The sequence below is a fragment of the Eschrichtius robustus genome, chromosome 3 (genome assembly GCF_028021215.1).
Source record: "Eschrichtius robustus isolate mEscRob2 chromosome 3, mEscRob2.pri, whole genome shotgun sequence".
Lineage (NCBI taxonomy): Eukaryota > Metazoa > Chordata > Mammalia > Artiodactyla > Eschrichtiidae > Eschrichtius > Eschrichtius robustus.
In genome coordinates, this window is record NC_090826.1 from 878,374 (window position 1) to 900,464 (window position 22,091).

The 22,091-nt window shown below is 64.6% G+C and overlaps 3 protein-coding genes across 20 annotated transcripts in view; 2 read left to right on the forward strand and 1 right to left on the reverse strand.

Annotated features, from left to right (window-relative positions):
* The first annotated feature begins 3,475 nt into the window (after positions 1–3,475).
* MIB2 (MIB E3 ubiquitin protein ligase 2) lies at positions 3,476–16,110 on the forward strand. Of its 9 annotated transcripts, none has more exons than XM_068538690.1 (20): positions 3,476–3,783; positions 5,193–5,348; positions 9,080–9,336; positions 9,415–9,586; positions 10,761–10,867; positions 10,971–11,165; positions 11,311–11,453; positions 11,557–11,664; positions 12,683–12,787; positions 12,872–13,034; positions 13,122–13,255; positions 13,362–13,510; positions 13,595–13,751; positions 13,844–14,004; positions 14,107–14,233; positions 14,331–14,564; positions 14,988–15,166; positions 15,264–15,451; positions 15,530–15,613; positions 15,785–16,110. In XM_068538690.1, exons 3-20 carry the CDS (start codon positions 9,090–9,092, stop codon positions 16,021–16,023), a joined length of 2,892 nt encoding a protein of 963 aa, XP_068394791.1. In that variant the 5' UTR covers positions 3,476–3,783; positions 5,193–5,348; positions 9,080–9,089; the 3' UTR covers positions 16,024–16,110. The 9 variants fall into 9 exon arrangements, with proteins under 9 accessions (XP_068394791.1, XP_068394794.1, XP_068394793.1 ...); XM_068538693.1 differs by having other exon boundaries at positions 15,548–15,613; XM_068538692.1 differs by having other exon boundaries at positions 11,569–11,664.
* Positions 16,111–17,305: 1,195 nt separating this feature from the next.
* On the forward strand, positions 17,306–20,116 carry MMP23B (matrix metallopeptidase 23B). Its single transcript, XM_068538700.1, has 8 exons — positions 17,306–17,910; positions 18,239–18,375; positions 18,447–18,586; positions 18,651–18,818; positions 19,230–19,394; positions 19,493–19,603; positions 19,691–19,817; positions 19,894–20,116. Exons 1-8 carry the CDS (start codon positions 17,752–17,754, stop codon positions 20,066–20,068), a joined length of 1,182 nt encoding a protein of 393 aa, XP_068394801.1. The 5' UTR covers positions 17,306–17,751; the 3' UTR covers positions 20,069–20,116.
* An 861-nt stretch (positions 20,117–20,977) lies between these two features.
* LOC137761764 (cyclin-dependent kinase 11B) overlaps positions 20,978–22,091 on the reverse strand; it is a 39,877-nt gene continuing 38,763 nt past the window's right edge. For all 10 annotated transcript variants that reach the window (XM_068538680.1, XM_068538685.1, XM_068538679.1 and 7 more), the window contains 4 exons: positions 21,920–22,036; positions 21,681–21,829; positions 21,405–21,594; positions 20,978–21,320 (listed from right to left, as the gene is read on the reverse strand). In XM_068538680.1, coding sequence (XP_068394781.1) covers positions 21,228–21,320; positions 21,405–21,594; positions 21,681–21,829; positions 21,920–22,036 — 549 coding nt within the window. In that variant the 3' untranslated portion in view covers positions 20,978–21,227. The remainder of the gene's footprint in view (positions 21,321–21,404; positions 21,595–21,680; positions 21,830–21,919; positions 22,037–22,091) is intronic.

Here is a 22,091-nt window from a genome sequence, read left to right on the forward strand (position 1 = left end):
ATCAGTAGTTGTGGCGCACGGGATTAATTGCTCCGCGGCATGTGGGAGCTTCCTGGACCAGGGCTCGAACCGTGTTCCCTGCATTGGCAGGCGGATTCTCAACCACTGCGCCACCAGGTAATCCCTGTTTCTTTTTCTTTATGCTCTTCTTTTTTTTGGTTCTAAAGCTGATGTTGTTTCATTTAGGGTTCTTTTCTTTAACCTCATCACCGCCTGCTTCTCTTGTTTCTGTCAGATCAAGGATTTTGCTCTGTATGGATGAATTCATTCACCTCTTTGGTAACCGACAATCCAGGTTGTCACCTGTGTTCCCAACCCACAGACTATATATCGGAGCTTCCTACAGCCCCCTCCTCAGGTTTGATGGATTTGCTAGAGCAGCACGCAGAACACAGGAAACCAGTTTGCTGAGTAGTTCACCACTTTATTATAAAAGGATATAACTCAGGGATGACCAGATGGAAGAGCTGTGTAGGGCAATGTGTGTGGCAAAGGGCATGGAGCTTCCATGCTCTCTCGGGGCACAACACTCTTCCTGCATGTTCACCAACCCAGAAGCACTCCCAACCCCATCCTTTTGGGTTTTTATGGGCATGACTGGTTAAATTATTGGCCAGTGGTGATTGAGCTCAATATCCAGCCCCTCCCCCCTCCCCAGAGGTCAGAGGGTGAGGTTGAGTCCCAACCCTCTAATCACTTGGTTGGTTCCCCTGGCAACCAGCCCCCACTCCTAGGAGCTTTCCAAAGACCACCTTGTTAACATAAACTCAAGTGTGATTGAAAGAGGCTTGATATGAATATCAAAATGCACCTTTATGACTTTTTTTTTAAACTTTAATAGACAGAATTATTATTTGTAGTATTTACACACAGTCTTCCATGGTAATGTTAAAGTTACCATTTTCTTCAAATGCCCCTCAAAATAACACACTTTGCCTTCCTAAGTGAATCTTGGACAAGGAAATTCAGTGAAAGTGATCTACTTACGACTGTGTCCCATGTCTCTCTCTTTTTTTTTTAACATCTTTATTGGAGTATAATGCTTTACAATGGTGTGTTTGTTTTTGCTGTGTAACAAAGTGAATCAGCTATATGTGTACATATATCCCCACATCTCCTCCCTCTTGCGTCTCCTTTATGACTCTTCTGACTTAGCAAATTCAAGGGTTTTAGGAGCTCTGTGCCAGAAGCTAGGGACAAAGACCAAAGGTCTATTTCTTATTATAAATAACAATATCAAAGAGCTTAACTAACGGAAAGAAGGGATGGAAGGTAAATTTAAGAGTATCTACCAGAAAAAGAGGTAAACACTAGGTGAGAAAAGAAAATTAGAGGTCCAATCCAAATGTGAGTAATAGGAATTTCATCAAGAGATAACACAGAATATGGAAGAGTCTTGTTCTTTACAAAGTTCCAAAACTAAGGACATGAGCCTGTAGGATGGAGAGAACCACTGTGTGCACAGTCCAATGAGCAAGGCCCACATCAAGGTATATTGTTGTGTCAGTTGAGAACACCAAGGATAAAGAGAAGATCCTAAAAGCTTTGAGAGAGAACAAACAGATCACACACAAATGGACAGGAATCAGAACGGCTTTGGACTTTTTAACAGCAGCCCTGGAAGCTGGGAGCTAAAAACTATGACTTGAAAAGTTTTGAAGGAAAAGTATTTCCAATCTAGAATTCTATATATAGCCTACCATCAGAGACGAGAGTAGAATAAACACATTTCAGACGCACACCCTTCCCAGGAAGCTACTCGTGGACTGACTTCAGCAAAATAAGAGAGTAAACCACAAAGGGGTTCCAGGAAACAGGGAACCAACACAGGAAAAAGGCAACAAGTCACAGGGATGACAGCAGAGGAAAGGTCAAGACAGCAGAGCTGTGCGGTGGGTTGAGAAAGCCATCAGTCTGGAGGGAACACGGGCCAGGGGGCTCTGGGAGAGGGGCCTCCAGGAATTAAACAGCTCTAAGGTGTTTGAGCCTTCGGAAAATGTTATTGATAGGCAAGTGGCAAGGAAAACTAGCCACGTAAAAATCTAGGCACAAGAGAAATACTAGGTAAGTATGAAGGGAAAAAAAGGTGGTACAAGATGGAGGCGTGCTTTTACACCGTCACCGTGAACAGTCGCGAAAATGTGGGGGTGGGGCGGGCGGGGAGTTGCTTGGAGAGCCTGCTTCCTCCCTTACTTCGGGAAGTCCATAGAAATGTCTATATTTAATACATCAAAAACTAGCAGTCTCTGGTTGAGAAACGTGGAGGTTTCTGCCAGAGGAAAAGCTACAAGGGTTGGAAGTATTTGCCTCTGGGGAGACTGGCACAGGACCGCTGTTGTTCACTACGTCTTAAGTTCTGCGTGAATAAAAAACCATGCACTGGCGTGACTTTGATTTTATTTTTTTTAATTTTTTTAAATTTATTTTTTCATACAGGAGGTTATTAGTTATCCATTTTATACATATTAGTATATACATGTCAATCCCCATCTCCCAATTCATCCCACCACCACCCCCGCCACTTTCCCCCCCTTGGTGTCCATACGTTTTTTCTCTACATCTGTGTCTCTATTTCTGCCCTGCAAACCGGTTCATCTGTACCATTTTTCTAGGTTCCACATATATGCGTTAATATACGATATTTGTTTTTCTCTTTCTGACTTACTTCACTCTGTATGACAGTCTCTAGATCCATCCACGTCCCTTACAAATGACCCAACCTCGCTCCTTTTTACAGCTGAGTAATATTCCATTGTATATATGTGCCACATCTTCTTTATCCATTCGTCTGTCCATGGGCATTTAGGTAGCTTCCATGACCTGGCTATTGTAAATAGTGCTGCAATGAACATTGGGGTGCATGTGTCTTTTTGAATTATGTGACTTTGATTTTAAGATAACTCAAGTCAAAAGGAGTTGGCTGTGACAACTTCTCATTTCTACGCCCTGGAGGCCCGGCCTAGCGGGTCTCCACAGCAACCGAACGCGTCTCCGAACCCAGCGGCGCCACGTAGGGCAGGGCAAGGGTGACGCACTTCCGCCTCAGGCCCCGCCCCTCCACAGCGGAGGCAAGGCCGCCTGGTTCGCGCATCCCGGGCCCGCGCGTGCGCAGTCTTCGGTAGCCCGGGCGGCTCGGGGTGGCAGTGTACCCGCGCCCTCCGGGCCGCGGCCCCGGGTGGTGAGAGGCCCTAGAGTCGCCACAGCCTGCAGTCCGCATCCCTCTGACGACCTGCGCACACGTTGTCAGACACGAGCCCATCCCCAGTCAGGCGACGCACAGCCGACCCCAACCCTTCCCAGGAAAGCAGAGCTGGACACCCCCACCCTCCCAATCGGGGCGGGACTGGAGCCGTAGCTCACGCCCTCAACCCCGTTACGTCACGGCGCTGCCGGGCCTCCTGGGAGTTGTGGTTCGGTCCCGCCCCCCGGCCACGGTCTCAGCGGGCTGCGGACTACAAGTCCCGGCAGGCCTCGCGGCGGCCCCAGAGCCCCGAGCGCCGGGGGCTTCGGGCGGCCTTGGCCGGTGGGCTCTGGTGCTGCGCTGTGCGGCGCGGCGGGGCGGCCTGGCTGGTTGGCTGGCTCTGAGTAGCCTAGCTTGCGGGCGGGCCGCCGCACACACTGAGGCCGCAGTCGGCCGGCTGACAGACTCGGCTCTCCTTAGGCCCCCGGAGCCCCCGCGCGAAGCAGGCGGGACGCAAACTTCGGGGCAAGTGGAGGGGTAGACAAGGGCACCAGGGCCGGGGACTGGCAGCGGCGGGGGCCCGGGGCGGCTTCCCGAGGAAGGTGACGAATGACAGGGGCGGGGCGGACCCCAGGGAGTGAGGGGAGGGTCAGTTTCGGGGCGGGCGCCCTGCCCAGCCTGTCCAGCCCCGCCCCCCCCGCAGGCCAGCTGCTCGAGTCCAAGGCTCAGCGCAGGGCCTTGCCGTTCGCCAGCCCTCCGACCCCATCCCCGGCGGCCCCAGACCCCAGGGAGCCCTGCAGGGCAGGAGCCAGGCCCCTGGGGCAGCTCTGGGGTCGTGGTCGTGGGCCCGGGAATGAGCCTGTAGACAGCGGGCGTGTAGATTGTGCGTCTTGGCATCTCCCCGCCGCCGCAGGGTCGGATGGCACAGGGCTTGCGCTGAAGCTCAGCAAGGCTCGAGGCCAGTCCGCAGGTCTCCAGACGTCAGGGCTGCATCCCACCAGTCTCTGGGCGGGCGGGGGGCGTCGGAACAGCTAGACAGGTGAGCTCTTGAGGGGCTCGGATTCTGTCTGATGCTATGTCAGAGGGGCTTTGCTTGTTTTTGAGTGTGTCTCTGGGGTGGTGGGGTGGTAAATAATCCTGCCTCTCCCTCTGAGCTCAGAACCAATAGAGGCAATAAGCAAAGGTGCCAGACAGGGTTCTGGGGGGCCCAACGGGGCTGGGGATGAGGCAGCGTGAGAGTGGGAGCCCTGGCAAAGCTGGTCCTTCCTGGCAGGTGCCCTCGTCTTGCCTTCTCACTCTGGCCTGTTGCTGCAGGTGCAACAAGTATCTGAAGGTTGTGCCCCCGCCCAAGGTTGGCCCTGTGCAGTGGCTGGGTCATGACGCCGCGGTCTGCAGGGTGCCTGAGGGCTTCCATCTGGGTGGCCAAGATTTGGGTGATGACCTCCCTCTGCTTCCTGCGGGCCTTCCCCCAGCTGGTGTGTTTGTACTGGGCCAAGTCGGGTCTCAAGGCTTCACCTGGCCTCTGAGAGGCCAGACTCCCTGGGCACCCAGGATGGCCACCTCTGCCTTAGCCAGAGCTGCCGCGTGACCGGAGACTGTGATTCACCAAGTCTTGCCAGTTGACTGTGCCACACATGGTGTGGATTTAAACAGCATCATCAGCCCAGCCGGAGGTGCCAGGGAAGGAGTGGCAGCCTCTGGTCGCGAGCAGTCAGCACGCAACTTTATTCTTCTCAATAAAGGCAGTTTGCCAACTTCCTAGCTAAATGGGATTTCATCTTTGCAGCTTGTTGAAGTTTTTCCAATGAAATTGTCCAAATAGGGCAAACACCTTATTTCTATACTGTCCCAACATGTGCTTTAGAAATAGTTTTGCATTCCAAGAGCTGGAAGTTTCTTGTGAAAAGAGAAACTAGTAAACCAACAGAGCAGATCCAGGTGTCCACCTGTTTGGTTGAGATGGTAAATGCTAAAAGTGTAAAACTGCCTTTTAAAAACCATGTTTCCCCAGACTTGCTGGCTGGCTACCTGTTTGGTTTGCTGTGTTCTACGTCGGCAATCGCTTCTAGTTTCCAACAGGAAATCTTGGTGTCTGAGCAAACCTGTGACCCGGGAAAGAGCAGCTAAGCATCCGGGATGTTGACGAGAGGCTGGTGTGTGCTGTAAGGTAAGTGCCGACTGCTCGCACCTGGAGCGCTTCAGGGTCATCGTAAACCCTCATAGTGACGGCCTTGGGGTGTTCCGGTGCCAGCCAGGGGTGGCCTGTGAGCTCTGAGGAAGACGTTAGAGTACGGCATTTCTGGCGAAGGAAGAAAAAGGAAGAACTCTTTGGGTGAATTTCGCACTGAAACGGGGGTCCCCTTCCTCCCTAGCCCCTCAGGGTTTCTTCGCCGCCCCCCTGCTCCTGACCCCGGTCCATTCCCTGCTGGCCACCCCCGCCCCTCACACCTGGGTGGTGAGGTAGTGACCCCTGACACTGGGCAGGCTGGGGACCTGAGGTCACATGGAGCACGAGCGGCCATCTGCTGGGTCCTGGTAACAACAGCGACAAATACCAGGCACGTGGGGGGAGGAAAGTGGCGGAGAGGCCTGGAAAGCCACCTGGCCTGCTTCACCAGGGTCCTACTATGCTGTGCCCAAGCGCTGAGGTCCGGGAGCCAGGAGGGCGAGCAGGGAGGCGTCTCTGGGGGCCCTGCTCAGGCCCCAGGTCGGGCGACGCCAGGCTGGGCGCAGGTGCTGTGGCCGAGGGCCAGCCCCGGGCCCCCCAGGGGTGGAGTGCGGAGGGGAGGTGAAGAGAGGCTCCCCAGGCTGTGGGCGCCGCAGGGCGGGATGCTCCTCTCTTCTCACTGTCCTCCTCCAGGGCCACTGGTCTGCGTGGGAGGAACCCCGAGGCTCAGCGTGTCCATTTGGCTCTGTTCCCTGTGGGCCAGTGGGCTCCCAGGAGGGACATCCTTGGGGAGCAGGGAGGTTGCTGGCCAGCTCTGGAGAACTGTCTGGCTGTGCTCAAAACAGGGGTGTGAAGGCAGCAGGTGCTGGTCAGAGGCGCTTCTCGTGACAGGCTGGACTTCCCTGGTGCCCTGGTGGAGCCGCTGCTGGCTGGGACTTGGTCCTGTTTTCCCACGGGCCCTGCTGGGCCTCCTCCACCCCCTGTTCGTTCTCTGCGCATTCCCCTGAGGGCAGAGCCAGGCACGGGGCACGCCTGCTATCCTGCTCAGGGTGTCCACTCCCCGCCCCCTGTCTTGGTGGAGATGGTTCTGCAGCCCGTGGCCAGTGGGTCTGTAGGCCGCCAGGAGGCTGGGTGTGACAGCTGGCCAGGCAGGCTGAGGGGCTGGGCTCACAGGCAGAGGGCGTGCCACTGTGGCTGCAGAAGGACCACAGTGCCAGCTCGTGGGACTGGCGTCCTTTCCTGCCCCTTTCTCTCAGCATAGGGCCAGTTTCTGGCCCTGCAGATGGCGTGCCCCTTGCTAGCAGGGGTCTCTCGTTGGGCCTGTCTCCCCACACTTGTTTGGGTCTGTGCTTGCCTGGAACGAGGTCCAGTCTGACTGGCTCAACAGGAGCGCCTGGGAAGGGCGAGAGGCAGCTCGACACTGCCCACGGGCCACGGCCAGTTCTGGAGGCTCCCGGCGGGGAGGAGGGCATGTGCGATCTGGCTGAGGTTGGCAGCCTGGCGTGACAGGGCCTGTGCCCTAAGGGGCAGCGCCACCACTAAGCCACTGGGCCACTGGCTCAGGCTGCGCTGCTCTGCCTGAGTCAGACACGTGTGGCAGCTGCTGACGGAGAGACACCAAGCAGGAGGCCGAGGCCACACGTGAACGGCCTGCCCTGCGAGGTGGTGGCCCACAGGCCCTCAGCCCTCGTCTGGGGCTCACTGGCAGTGAAGAGCCACAGGCAGTCTCGTGTGGCCTTCTTGCTGTGGCAGGAAGCACGGAGAAGCCCTGGTGCCCCATCTTCGCAGGGGCCAGAGACCACAGAGGGGAGGGTGGCTGGAGGGCGGCAGGAGACGGAGGCGGCGTGGCCCCGGGGGGCGCAGCCGGCCAGGTGAACGGGCAGCGAGTGGTTTCCCTGAGGAGACTGGCCATCGGGTCGGGAAGGCACGTCCTTTTAGATCGTCCACCTGCGTCTGGAAGCCCTGGCGGTCCTGGGAGGGGTGAGGCAGGAGCGGTCGCAGGCGCGCGCCCGGGAGGCGGGGGGACTTGCAGAAGCCGAGCTGGCTGAGCAGTCCATGCTGCTGAGGATCTGAGGGTCCTTCACTCGGACGCTGGGCTGGGCATGGACCAGGAGCCTCGCCCTGTGGGCAGCCCCCCTCCCCTGCACACCCTGTGCTGGCGCACACCTCGAGGTGGGGCTGGGCAGAGGGTGGCCATCAGATGACCTGTGGGCTCAGGCCTGGGATTCTGAGTTTTGGGCTGGGGGGGGCGGGGTCCAGCTGGAGGGGTGCCGTGTGGTTTTCCTTCCTTGTTGCTGGCTAAGCTCTGGGCTGGCCTGGTGGCCTGTGGCCTCACTGGGCCACTGGGCGCTAACAGGAGCCAGCTGCACCCCAGCCAGCCTCAGGGTCTCCCTCTGGCATCCCAGGAGCTCTGCAGTGAGACTGCTGGGTGCCCCAGGCCAGCGTCTCCCCAGCCTCGGGGTCCCGACGCTACCTGAGAGCCCGCTCCACTGCAGAGGCTGTCTCCAGAGATGGGGCGGCGACTGCCCCCTCCAGCCCTGGAGCCCTGAGCCCTCTCCCGCATCACGTCCTGTTGATTTAACATCTTAGGCGTTGTCCAAATCCATTCACGTCATAAAAAAAATTTATTGAGGAATCACATATACGGGGAGGCCCAGGTCATAAGTGATCCAAGTTAGCAAAGTGAACACATGTATAATCGGCACCCAGATCAGGAAGAAGCATGTTCCCTCCGGGCCCAAGCCCCCCATGACCGCTTCCGCCGCTGTCTCCCTGACTCTAGTGCCCTGGATTTGTCTGTCCCGTTTGTGAACTTTCTGTTGGTGGAATCAGGCACGTGGCTGCTTTCCTTCAACATGCGTTTGTGAGCTTTGCTGTGTGTAGTGCAGTGGTTTGTGCTCCCTTGGAGGTAAATCACGTGTCACGACCCAGTTCACCCTTGAGCACTCGGGGCGGGCGCTGCTGTGAACAACGCCACCTCCGTCAGGGCCTGCCTGGGGTGGCCGGGCCACGCTTCTCTGGAGAAGGACCACACAGCACTGCCCACTGGGCTGTGGGTGGCATCAGACCCTGTGTGTGTTAGCTGCTGGGGGCACCTGTTCCAGCGTTTTCCTGTTTTCTCTTGGGCTGTCTGCTTTGTGCATGAGATCTGCAGGCCCTCCGTCCACACTCCAGGTACAGGGCCTTTGTGGCGTATGTGTGCTGCCTCTCCAGGCGTAAGTGCCGTCCAGCTTCTCAGTTGGCGACACAAAGGAAGTCTGCTTGCTTCGGAAAGTTTTATTGTCTTACCTTTCATGTTGATGTGTGCAATCCTGGTGGCCCCCTGTACGCCAGCCACTCAGAACCGGATCGGCTAGTGCGGGCAGACCCTCCTCCCAGCCGGGTCTTGTCCCCTGGTTCCCTGGGGACCTGCAGTCCTGTCACCAGGATGGCCCCCACACTTCTGCTCCAACTCCCCACAGCGGCTGGCAGGCCCTTTCCAAAGAGGTGTCCCATCCTCCCTCCAGGACGGGCCCACCTCCGCTTTTGCAGCTGGTCTGCCGTGCTGCTGGCGGGTGGCCACGTGGGCCCCCTTTGGTCCCTACTGCACAGGCCCCCCCTCCAGCCCCAGGGCATTCCCCGTGTTCCACCCCACCCCCGTTCCCATCCATCTCTCCCTGGCAGCCCTCTCAGAACTGGTGCAAGCCCGTGTGGCCTCCTCAGTGTGGCCTGAGGGTGCCCTCTGCCCGCAGGTCTCGCACTATGGAGCCAGACCCCCAGGCGGGCGTGCAGGTGGGCATGCGCGTGGTGCGCGGCGTGGACTGGAAATGGGGCCAGCAGGACGGCGGCGAGGGCGGCGTGGGCACGGTGGTGGAGCTCGGCCGCCACGGCAGCCCTTCGACCCCCGACCGCACGGTGGTCGTGCAGTGGGACCACGGCACCCGCACCAACTACCGCGCGGGCTACCAGGGCGCGCATGACCTGCTGCTCTTCGACAACGCCCAGATCGGTGCGCGTGGTGCACCGGGGGCGGGGCCGGGCAGAGGGGCGGGGCCGCGCGGCGCCCCCTGACGCTGCCCGCCCGCAGGCGTTCGCCACCCCAACATTATCTGCGACTGCTGCAAGAAGCACGGGCTGCGGGGCATGCGCTGGAAGTGCCGCGTCTGCTTCGACTACGATCTCTGCACGCAGTGCTACATGCAGAACAAGCACGAGCTGGCCCACGCCTTCGAGCGCTACGAGACGGCCCACTCGCGCCCGTGAGTTCCCCCGCCGCCCCGGGTGTGGGCGCGGCCCCCCTGCGTCCTCCCCGCTCATGTCCAGGGCCTCGCAAGCGCACCTCTGACACCCGAGCAGCCTTGGTCCCAGAGGACTGGAGCTGCCTCCTGCTGGCCACTCCCCGGGGTACAGGTCGAGTCCTTCCTGAGCCATTTCCTCGAGGAGTGGCCAGGGTCCTGGTCACGCCGTGGGGCCTGGGCTTTGACACCAGTCCCTATCCCTTGCAGAAGGCAACCGTGTCCACTGAGCAGGTCTGCGGAGGTGGGTGCTGTGGCTGGGGCCTTCTACGGTGTCCCGGTCCCCTCCTAGAGCCAGGCTCCCCAGTGGTCCCCCAGTGCCGCTGTGGCCGGGGCGCTGAGGGTGGCGTGCCTGGGGCGTGCTGCCGGCGTCCGCGCCTGTGGCGGTGCCGTTGGGTCTGGCTGGCAGGCTCCTTTGCTGTCGTCGGGGGGGGGGGACCAGGCTGGGCAGGAGTCCACTGGGCTGGGTGGGTGCCCAGAGGTGCACCCCTGTCCCCTGCACTGTTGCCCTCGCCTCCTTGACACCCCCCACACGCGGAGGGGAGGGGCTCCACGTCCCAGCCGCCCCCAGCCAGTGTGGCAGCCAGGATGAGCTGTCTGGGCGCCTCTGGCCAAGCCTGCCTTGCTCTCTCCTCTGCTTCCCACGTGCTGAGCTCCCCTGGGCCAGGCCGTGCGCTGAGCTCTGGGGTCAGCTCTAACGGGAGGCAGCAGGTTTGGTGTGACTGTACGTAGAGGGTGTGTGGTGAGGGTGGGCCTGGGGCGCCCTTCTCGCCTGACATCATGAAAGGTCCCCCAGGGACTTTCCTGGCGGTCCGGTGGTTAGAACTCTGCACTCTCATTGCCGAGGGTGCCAGTTCAATCCCTGGTCGGGGAACTAAGATCCCACAAGCTGCCTGGTGTGGCCAAATTGGAGAAAAAAAAAAAAAAGAAATAAGAACGGTCTCCTGGAGGGACCTGCGCCGCAGCCCCACTCTAGGCCCAGTGTGTGGAGGGCACTGACCTGTGGGCCTGGGAGCTGGCGGCGCCCCATCCTCTAGATTCCAGGGGTGGGAGCGGAGGAGCAAGGCCGGCAGAGCAGGGGGCCTGCTCCGTCGCGTGGGTGTCCCTCATGGCCTGGGACCCACTCTCTCTCTCGTAGGGTCACGCTGAGTCCCCGCCAGGGCCTCCCAAGGATCCCGTTAAGGGGCATCTTCCAGGGAGCGAAGGTGGTTCGGGGCCCCGACTGGGAGTGGGGTTCGCAGGATGGTGAGTGGGGGCCCAGGGTGGGCGGGTGGGCGCTGGGCTGCCACCGGCTGTGGCTCGTCCTCCGGCGCAGGCTCAGTCTGCCGGTGGGGCCGCTGTCTCCCAGGAGGGGAAGGGAAGCCCGGCCGAGTGGCGGACATCCGTGGCTGGGATGTGGAGACGGGCCGGAGCGTGGCCAGCGTGACCTGGGCCGACGGCACTACCAACGTGTACCGCGTGGGCCACAAGGGCAAGGTGGACCTCAAGTGTGTGGGCGAGGCAGCCGGTGGCTTCTACTACAGGGAGCATCTGCCGAGGCTCGGTACGGGCGGGCCCCACTGACGCCCACCCAGTTGCTCTCTGTCCTGGCTGAGCCCCACCAGGGGTGGCCCGTGAAGTCACGGAGGGGAGGGGAGGCGTGGGGGCGGAGGGACCCGCGTGAGCTGGGCCTGCCACCTCGCCCCCAGGCAAGCCCGCAGAGCTGCAGCGCAGGGTGAGTGCTGATGGCCAGCCCTTCCAGCACGGGGACAAGGTCAAGTGTCTGCTGGATGCGGACATCCTGAGGGACATGCAGGAAGGCCACGGCGGATGGAACCCCCGGATGGCCAAGGTGAGCCGCCCCACCTGCCGAGTCCCCGTGCCGCCCCTCCCCACATCCTCTGGACCCCCGCCCTCCTGCTCCACCTGGCCACAGCCTCCGTGACCCGCCGCAGTGTATCGGACAGATGGGCACCGTACACCGCATCACGGACCGTGGGGACGTGCGTGTGCAGTTCAGCCACAAGACCCGCTGGACCTTCCACCCTGGGGCTCTCACCAAGGTGCATGGGGGGCCGGGCTGAGCCCCTCTGCTCGCTTCCGTACCCCCTTTAACGTGCTGGCTTGGCCCTGGGAGTGCCTCCCTCGGGCCCTGAAGGAAGAGGGGAGGGCATGGTGGGGTCCAGAGGGGACTAGGTCCAGGGAGAGGGGACCCTGGTGTGAGGCACGGGTGTGGGGGCCGCGGGGAGCTGTTGGAAGCTGGGGCGGCAGGCCGGGCGCGAACATCTGTTCTGAGGGCCAGAGGGGCCTCTGCAGCCTCACAGGCAGGAGGTGGTGGGTTGGGCGTACTTTCTTAGGAGGACAGGGGGACGGGGTGGACCTTGGCCGGGGCTGGGGGCGGGGTGGCCGTGGTGAGAGCTGTCTGGGAAGCAGTATCCCTCGGATGAGGGATGGAGGGGGTGGGAGGCAGCGGCGTGTCCAGTGATGGCACCTGGGCTGGGGCAGCGCCAGCACTCAGCTCTGGGACTGCTGGGGCACATCTGCCTTCAAGGGTGGGGGATGGTGGGGTCATAGGACAGGTGGCTTGTGGAGTGAGCTCTGTCTGTACCCATGAGGGCAAGGGCGAGGAGGGAGCTGCTAGGAAAGGTTTGGGGGTGGGGGAGGAGCAGCCATGACACCCTCCGTGCTGTTCCAGCCTGGCTCCCGGTCATCCTGTGGGCCCCCCTCCCCCGAACCAGGCTAGTCTGGTCTTGGCTGTGCTGCCCGCTCCCCCGTCAGTGTGCAGGGACAGGCCCACCCTGGCCTGCACACCCCCCCAGCTGGCTTCTGTCCCGTCTGGATGCTGATGTCCGCTGCCTCTCTGGCTGTCACCCGCATGGCTTTGAGGCTAGGCCACCAAGGGCTGCCCTGGTCACCTGTCGCCTTTATCGGGCCAGATCCTCTGGTTGTGCTTTCGGGCAGGGGCTGGGGTCCTGTCCCGGCCAGCCTGTCCTGTGGAGCTGGATGGGGGCGCCTTCCTGCTCTACGACCCCAGGCAGCCACACCTGCCCGGGGCCCCTCACATGCTTCTCTGTCACTCAGCACAACTCCTGCTCGGTGGGTGAAGTTGTGCGGGTCATTGACGACCTTGACACGGTGAAGCGGCTGCAGGCTGGGCATGGCGAGTGGACAGATGACATGGCCCCCGTGAGTCCCTCACCCCTACCCCCCCACCCCCAGCTCCCTCACCCCTGGGAGGCCCACCTGAGACCCCGCCCTCTCCCCACCCAGGCTCTGGGCCACATCGGGAGAGTACTGAAGGTTTTCGGAGATGGGAACCTGGGTGTGCTGGTCAACGGTAAGCTGTGGACCTTCAGCCCCTCCTGCCTGGTGGCCTACCGGCCTGAGGAGGACGCCAACCTGGACGTGGCCGAGCGCGCCCGGGAGAACAAAAGTGAGGGCGTCCAGCGCGGGCGGCTGGGGGGGGGGGGGGGCGGGGCCGCCCCTGGCCACCACCGAACCTCAGCCCTGCCCTCCCCAGGCTCCCTGAGTGTCGTCCTGGACAAGCTTCGAGCCCAGAAGAGTGACCTGGAGCATCCGGGGAGGCTGGTGGTGGAGGTGGCCCTGGGCAACGTGGCCCGGGCTCTGGACCTGCTGCGGCGGCACCCGGAGCAGGCGAGCTCCTGAGACCAGCCCCCGCCACCCCCCACCCCTGCCCCGGCCCCACCAGCCCCAGCGGGAGGGGCCGGGGCTGGGGGCTAACCCTCTGTCCTCCTGGCAGGTGGACACCAAGAACCATGGCAGGACCGCCCTGCAGGTGGCTGCCTACCTAGGCCAGGTGGAGCTGGTGCGGCTGCTGCTGCAGGCTCGGGCGGGCGCGGACCTGCCAGACGACGAGGGCAGCACGGCGCTGCACTACGCGGCGCTGGGGTGAGGCCTGGCCGGGGCGTGGGGGGCCGGGCCCGCAGGTCCAGCCAGTGGGCACAGCGCCCCTCCTGCTTCCTCTCCCGCCAGGAACCAGCCCGAGGCCGCCCGGGTGCTCCTGAGCTCGGGTTGCGGGGCCAACACTCTTAACGGCACCCGGAGCTCGGCTCTGCACGTGGCCGTGCAGAGGGGCTTCCTGGAGGTGGTGAGGGTCCTCTGTGAGCGCGGCTGTGACGTCAACCTGCCCGTGAGTGCTGGGGCCCCTGGCCTTATCCCTGGGGTCAAGGAGGCAGTGGCCAAGACCTTCTTGGCAAGTGACCACTGGCCCACCACCGGCAGGACGCCCATGCTGACACGCCCCTGCACTGTGCCATCTCGGCGGGCACTGGCGCCAGCGGCATCGTGGAGGTCCTCACTGAGGTGCCGGGCATCGACGTCACTGCCACCAACAGCCAAGGCTTCACCCTGCTGCACCATGCATCCCTCAAAGGCCACACGCTGTGAGTTTGGGGTGGACGCATGGCCAGCAGCCAGCTCCTGCTGTGCTGCTGGGCCACTCTGGGGTTGCCCCTGACCCCAGACGCGTCTCCCTGCTCCCACAGAGCCGTCAGAAGGATTCTGGCGCGGGCCCGGCAGCTGGTGGACGCCAAGAAGGAGGATGGGTTCACAGCGCTGCACCTGGCCGCCCTGAACGACCACAGGGAGGTGGCCCAGGTTCTCATCCGAGAGGTGTGGATGCAGGGTCCTGGGCGGGCCCGGGGACCGGGGTGTCAGGGCCCACCGGGGTCCCTGGGCTGAGCCTGTGCCCCCCCCCCCCGCCCCCCAGGGCCATTGTGATGTGAATGTTCGCAACCGTAAGCTCCAGTCTCCGCTGCACCTGGCTGTGCAGCAGGCCCATGTGGGGCTGGTGCCGCTGCTGGTGGACGCTGGCTGCAGCGTCAACGCCGAGGACGAAGAGGGGGACACAGCTCTGCATGTGGCACTGCAGCGTCACCAGCTGCTGCCCCTGGCGACTGATGGGGCCGGGGGGGACCCAGGGGCCTTGCAGCTGCTGTCAAGGGTGAGGAGGCGTGACTCTGGGTGCTTGAGAGGTGGGCCGTGGCACCTGGCTGCAGACCCCTGTGTCCTCTGCCCACCTCCACCTTCGGGGACAGCCCTGACCAGGTCCTCTCAGGGTGGGACAGCCCGGGCCGCAGTGGTTTGCAGGAGGTGTCTTCTGCGACCCCAGTCACCGCTGTGTGGCCAGTGTTCCTGACATTCTGTGCTTCAGACCAGCCTGGGAAAGGGGGCGGGGCGCCGTGTGGGCGGGGGTCGTGTGTCAGGACCCGGCCCCACTGCCGGCAGGGGCCTTTACCTGCCTGCCTCCGGCGGCTCTGGGGGTCTCGGGCGGGGCCCAGGCCTCTGAAGCCCGGTGCCAGACAGGCTTCCTCCAGGCCAGCGTTCCCAGGCGCCCGCCCTCACGGCGTCTGTCCTGCCACCCCAGCTACAGGCCTCGGGCCTTCCGGGCAGCGCGGAGCTGACGGCTGGCGCGGCGGTCGCCTGCTTCTTGGCGCTGGAGGGCGCCGACCTGAGCTACGCCAACCACCGCGGCCGGAGCCCGCTGGACCTGGCAGCTGAGGGCCGCCTGCTCAAAGCCCTGCAGGGCTGTGCCCAGCGCTTCCGGTGAGCGGGCGGGGGCCGGGGACCGGGGACCGGGGGCGGGCCGGGCCCGCCCCCGCCCGCAGCCCTGGGCCCTTTCAAGCCCCCTCTAACCACGCAGGGAGCGGCAGGCTGGCGGGGGCGGGGGCGCGGCCCAGGGCCCAAGGCTGGCGCTCAGTGCCCCCAACACTGTGACCAACCTGCACGTCGCTGCGCCGTCCGGGCCCGAGGCCGCCGAGTGCCTGGTGTGCTCGGAGCTGGCGCTGTTGGTGCTGTTCTCGCCTTGCCAGCACCGCACGGTGTGTGAGGGTGAGTGCAGGGGGCAGGGGCGGGGCGGGGCGGGGCGGGGCGGGGGTGCGGCGACCGGGATGGGGGGGCCTCGCTCAGCCGTGCGATCCCCCGCAGAGTGCGCCCGCAGGATGAAGAAGTGCATCAGGTGCCAGGCGGTCATCGGCAAGAAGCTGCGCCCAGGTGGGGCTCGGCGCCCACCCCACCCCACCCCACCCCCCGGTGTGGGCCGCTGCACCTCGCCCCGCGGTTCACGGCTCCGTCCCCTGTCGTGGCTCACGCTCCTGCCCGCGGTTCTCCCCCAAGCCTCGGGCCTCCACAGCCCTTGCCTCTGACCGGGACCCCTTCCCGCAGACGGCACGGAGGTGGTCAGCGCCGCCTCCGCCCCCGGCCCACCGCGGCAGCTGGTGGAGGAGCTGCAGAGCCGCTACCGGCAGATGGAGGAGCGCATCACCTGCCCCATCTGCATCGACAGCCACATCCGCCTCGTGTTCCAGTGCGGTCACGGCGCCTGCGCGCCCTGCGGCGCTGCGCTCAGCGCCTGCCCCATCTGCCGCCAGCCCATCCGCGACCGCATCCAGATCTTCGTGTAGCTCGCGTCCCCTGCCTCGTTCCGGGGCCACGCCCCGCGACCGCCCTCGCAAGCCCCTCTTCTGTATTTTATAAAAAGATTAACGGACTTTGCGCCTGGTTGCCTGCCTGGGGCGGGGCCGTGGGTCCCCCACCCCGGACCATCCCGACCTGGCCCCCTTCCGCCGTTGGCCCAGCTCTGGCCAGAGGCCCCGCCTGGCCCCTCCCGACCTGCGTGTCCTGCTCTTCTTCCCAGGACTCACGGGTCCAGAGTCCTGCCAGGATCCCGGTCTCCGGGCCAGAAAGGATGGGGCCCGGGCTCGCGGTGTCGTCCAAGAGCACTGGTTGGACCGAAACCCCAGCAGCGCCTCCTCCCTGCGCCTGGGGCGGGCTGTGGAGACGACAGACTGGCCAAAGCAGAACCCGGTCTCGTGGCGGGCTGTGCGGTCCTGGCTAAGCGGGGAGTTGGGCGAGGCCTCTGATTCAAGCCAGAAGCCCCGGCAGGGTTTCAGGACCACTGAGTGTGGGAGGTGGAACACGGACCTGGGGAGTAGGGCAGAGCACAGGACGGAGAAGGTCGGTTTGTCGGCGCCAACGTTTAGCCACGGGGGCGGCGGGCACTGCCCTGGTCTGGGCCCCGCGGCCGGGCGCTTTCCAAGAACCACCGAAATGCTCCCCCGGAGCCTCAAGGCTGCCAGCCAGCCACTTGGCGCTGACCCCGCTGGCCCGGCGCACCACTGTCACTCTGGGCTCAAGGCCTGGGTGGAGAACGGGGAGGGCCAGGCCCCCCCCCCCCCACCTCCCCTCCACCCCCCGCGCCTCCTCTGACTCGGCCCAGCCCCCACCCCGTCTCCCCTCCCCCCACCCCCGGCCGCTCCGCACCGGCGGGAGTCCCGCCCCGCCCTGCCCTGGGTCCCGGTTCCCCAAGCCCAGAGGCGCCCTCGCCTACATCCCGCCTGGCTCAGCTCCTCTGCCGGGCATGACCTGAAAGGCGTCCCGTCGAGTCTTCCGCCCCCAGGACACCCGGTCCCCCAGCCCCAACCCAGGACCGTTCAGACTTCAGCCCTGCGCGCGCTCGGCAGGCAGCGCCTGGTGGGGATTCCTGCGGCGCCCCCCCGCACCTTGTGCGCTGTCCCTATCGCCCTCCATGGGTCCTTCCGCTGGCCCCTGCAGGGCCCCCTCCCTCCTGGCACCCCAAGCCTTGCTCCGCAGGCGCCTCCTTCTCCCTCTTCCTCAGCCCGATACTCACTTGCCACGTCCCCTCCCGTCGCATCCCTCCCCTCTCGCGGGGTCCCTGTCAGCCAACGCCTGCAGGGGACGTGTCCCGAGCTGGCCAGGATGGAGGTCCCACTGCCGGGTCTCATCCGGTGTCCTGGGGGACTCCGTTTGGGAGAAAAGCTGCCAAGTCAGTCAACTCCCAGCGAGTTTGGGGACCCGGCTGACCGCTCCTGCCTAAGCCAGAGCCCCCGGTGTCCGTCTCTTCCCTGGCGTCCGGGGCCCTCCTCGCAACCCCCCCCCCCCACCCCCGCCAAGTGACCCCGCCCAGTCGGCCCTGCCCAGGCCACCGCCAGCGACCCACAGGCCCGGGTCCCCGCACCCCAGGCTGGAGGTGTCGGGGGTGCTCCCGACAGCAGGCGGCCAGCTGGTTCCCTTCGGGGCAGCCGCGCGCCCTCCCCCTCAGGGCTGTAACCCGAGCCGCCGCCGCCGCGCTGCCCCGCCGCCCGAGCCCCGACAGCGAGTCCGCAGGCGCCATGGGCCGCGGGGCCTGCGTCCCCTCAGCGGCGTCGGGGGCCCACGACCGGGCCCGCCTGCTCGGAGCTGTGCTGGGCGCGCTGTGCCTCCTCCCCACGCTCGTGCTGCTGGCCCGGCCGGGGGCCCTGGGGAACCGGCCCGTGGCGAGCGCAGCGCAGGTGAGAGCGGGCGCGGGAGCGGGCGGGTCGGCCCCGGCTGCGCGTCCGGGCCTGAGTCGGCGAGTCCGTGTCCGTTGATGGGGGGGCGGGGGGCAGCATCTGCCGGCAGCTCCGCCCACTCCGACCTGGCCTGTTTTTAGTAACGTTTTTCTTTCTGGCTGTTAAGTAACCCTGGCTCGGGGTGGAAAACCAGAAAATGCCGAAAGACAAAAAGAGAGTCCCTCCCTGGAGCGCGCGCCCTCCCAGCCTTCGAGGCCCTTTTCCTCGCGGCTTGGGGCTTGGGGACAGTCCCTGCTGCCTCCCCACGGGGCACTTGCTTCCCTCGAAGGGAGACGCTGTGCCCGCGACCGCGGGTGTGCTCGCCACCCCAAGCCTTGGCCCGCCGCACCCCCCGGCGCCCCGCAGACGCCGCTACACGCTGACCCCGACCCGGCTGCGCTGGGACCACTTCAACCTCACATACAGGTGCGACCCTGGCCCTGGAGGGGGGGCCGGTGCTGCCTGGCTGCCACCCCTAACCATGACTCCCACCCCAGGATCCTCTCTTTCCCGAGGAACCTGCTCAGCCCCAGCGAGACCCGGCGGGGCCTGGCCGCCGCCTTCCGCATGTGGAGTGACGTGTCCCCCTTCAGCTTCCGCGAGGTGGCCCCTGAGCAGCCCAGCGACTTCCGCATAGGTGGGCGCCGTGCCCCCGCCCCCGCCCCGCCCCAAGGCCCCCTTTCAGCCCCGTGCTCCTGCAGGCTTCTACCCGGTCAACCACACGGACTGCCTGGTCTCCCCGACGCACCACTGCTTCGACGGCCCCACGGGCGAGCTGGCCCACGCCTTCTTCCCCCCGCACGGCGGCATCCACTTTGACGACAGCGAGTACTGGGTCCTGGGCCCCACACGCTACAGCTGGAAGAAAGGTGACGCCGGCCTGGCCTCCCGTGGGGCCCCCGCACCACGGCGGGCGCAGCGGGAGGGCTTTGGGGGGGGGGTCATGGCTGGGATTTGGGATCAGGGAGGCGGGCAGGGGCAGGCTGGGAGGAGGTCGTAAGCCTGGGTTCCGGGAGCCCTGAAGCCCCCTCCCCCCACACCGCTGGAGCCGGAGCTGGAGCTGCATTCCTGGGGGCCAGCTCACCGCCTCGCCAGCCTGGAACACTCTTATCTTCCCACGGCTGCCCGAGGGAGGCTCCCGGCACTGCAGCAGCTGTTCGGGCCTCTGGGGCAAGGCCGGCGGGCCGGCGGGCCGGCGGGCGGGCGGGCGGGCGGGCGGGGGGGTGGGGGGAGGCGGAGGGCTGGGCCGGGTCCCGGGCGCTGACCGGCGGGGCCCGCAGGCGTGTGGCTCACCGACCTGGTGCACGTGGCGGCCCACGAGATCGGCCACGCGCTGGGCCTGATGCACTCCCAGCACGGCCGGGCGCTCATGCACCTCAACGCCACGCTGCGTGGCTGGAAGGCGCTGTCGCAGGACGAGCTGTGGGGGCTGCACCGGCTCTACGGTGAGTGCGGGGTCGAAGCGGGCGGGGTCAGGGGCCGGGGTGGGCGGGGCCCGGGACCGGGGCGGGCGGGCCCTGAGGCCAGGCTGCCCCCCCTGCAGGCTGCCTGGACCGGCTGTTCGTGTGCGCGTCCTGGGCGCGGAGGGGTTTCTGCGACGCCCGCCAGAGGCTCATGAAGAGGCTGTGTCCCAGCAGCTGCGACTTCTGCTACGGTGAGCTTGGGCCTCTCCGGCCTGCGTCTGGCCAGGGCGCCGGGTACTGATGTGGCCTCCGCCCCCCCCCCCACCCCGTACGAGCAGAGTTCCCCTTCCCCACCGTGGCTGCCACCGCGCCGCCCCCCAGGACCAAAACCCGGCTGGTGCCCGAGGGCAGGAATGTGACCTTCCGCTGCGGCCAGAAGATCCTCCACAAGAAAGGCAAAGTGTAGTGAGTGACCCTGCCTGGGCGCCGAGGGTGGGCGGGGGGACTCGGGACCCTGGCCAGCCCTCCGCCCTCCCCGCAGCTGGTACAAGGACCAGGAGCCCCTGGAGTTCTCCTACCCCGGCTACCTGGCGCTGGGCGGCGCGCACCTGAGCATCATCGCCAACGCCATCAACGAGGGCACCTACACGTGCGTGGTGCGCCGGCGGCAGCGCGTGCTCAGCACCTACTCCTGGCGCGTCCGCCTGCGGAGCTGAGCGCCGCCGGCAGGGCTGAGGACGCTGATAAAGCACTTTCTCTCTCAAGTCTCCTGGCCCTTTCTTGGGAGGGTGGGCGGCCAGTCTTGGCCCACGGGGTGGGGAGCCTGCAGCCAGTTCCTTGCAGGGAGGATGCCGTCCACAGAGACAGGCCGAGAGGGGCTTCTCCAGGCCGGGCCTGGAACGGTGGGTCACCCGAGGCCCAGGTGCCCGCAGCATCACCAGGGCCAGCGCGCTGAGCCAGTGGGGCCGGGGGTCTCGCGTGGGCTCAGGGCTGGGAAGGGGGTGGGCCCTGTGGCTGCAAGGCCTCCCTGAAGGGAGTGGGGTGAGCGGGGGCGGCTGGAGGGGGGAGGCTGGGGGCGCCCGCAGGAGGAACTAGCTCGGTGCAGCTGGGGGCCCCGGGCAGTGACAAGTCCCCTTCTGCCCAAGCAACACCCTGTCCAGCCAGACCGTAGCTGGAGGACTTGCGGGCTGCAAAGAGCTGAGCCCACGGAGACTGCCTTTCACCCCTCCCTCGAGTGTAGGGGCGGGGGCTCCCCACCCAGGAGGCCCAGGACCCAGCACAGGACCAGCCGCTTAAAGAAGGAAATGCCAGACCCTTCCTCCAAGAATATTTTACTGCATCTTAAAACACGTAACCACCTTGTACAAAAACCTGCTGTGGCTGCGAGCTCGCACGCCTGGCTCTGGGGCCCTGGGTGAGGCAGGAAGGTGCTGGAGGAGCAGCCTGAAGATTAAAAAGTACCAAACCCCCCGCAGCTCTGTTCCCAGTCACGGCCAGCACCCGACTGGCATGGCCGCTGGTGGTCACCGTGGCTGAGTGTGTGTGTGTGTGGGTGTACGGATGCCCGCCCTCTCCTCGCAGGGCAAGTCCGATACATCTGAAAAAGCACAGCCTTTCCTCCCACGGCAAGGAAAACGTGATTTAATTCTACAAATTTACAAGCCAAGATAAAATGAAAACATGGAAAACCCCACGAGGCCAGCAGCCAGTCCTAGACTTGAGGTCGCGTCCACGGCAGCCCCGTGGCAGTGGCGGCACCTGGTCAGGGCGGGACGGGGGTCTGGACCCAGACGCCGCCTCCAGTGTCTGCCGCTGTCCCAGCTGGGCCTCAGCAGTCGGCGCTCCCCAAGGTGGGTCCGGGGTCGGCTCTGAGCCTCAGAACTTGAGGCTGAAGCCTGGGCCCGCGGCCGAGGCCCCCTGGTTCGTGGTTGTGAGGTGGAAGCCCGTCTCCTTCAGGTCGTCGTCACCCTGTGGACACAGCGGCTTCGTGGGGCCCCGGCCGGGCCAACCCCGCCTCGGGGACCCCGCTCCCCTCGCCAGCCCGCCCCTCACCAGCTGGCTGTAGCCCAGGCCTCCCTCTGGTGGCCGGGGGCTGGTGCCCCGCTTCACCCTCTGCTGTTCGCTCTTGGCGGGCCATGTGGGGAACATGGAGGGGTCGATGGGGAGGGGGGTCTCGCGGAAATACTCGTGCTTGAGGCCGTCCTCTGCGCTGACCCTCCGTCCAGGGAAGTAGGTCAGAAACCTGGGAGAACAAGGCACTTGGCAGGGGCGGGGCGGGGCTGGGCGGGGAGGAGGCGGGCTGAGGGCGGGGCGCAGGGAGGGACGCACTTGTTCATGAGGTCGAAGCCCTGGTCTGAGAGCAGAGCCCCGAAGCGCTTGCGGAGGTTGTTATACGGGTACTCGGTGAAGGTCATCTTCTTGACGGCGGGGAGGTCGTTGTAGCCGGGCCAGATTTTCTCACTGGGGGTCCCTAGGTCCTAAAACAGGGCGGCGTCTCAAAATAGCCGGGCCCTGCAGGGAAGAGGCACCTGGCCCGGGCGCCTGCACACGTCCCCAGGGGCACCCACCTTGAACACTTTGTTGATTTGATCGATTTCCGACTTCCCAGGGAACAGCGGCTTCTGAGTCAGCAGCTCCCCAAAGATGCAGCCCACCGACCACATGTCCACGGCCGTGGAGTACTCCTAGGGGTCAGGAAGCACTCAGGGGGCTGGCGGGTCAGCGCGCCCAGGGCAGGCT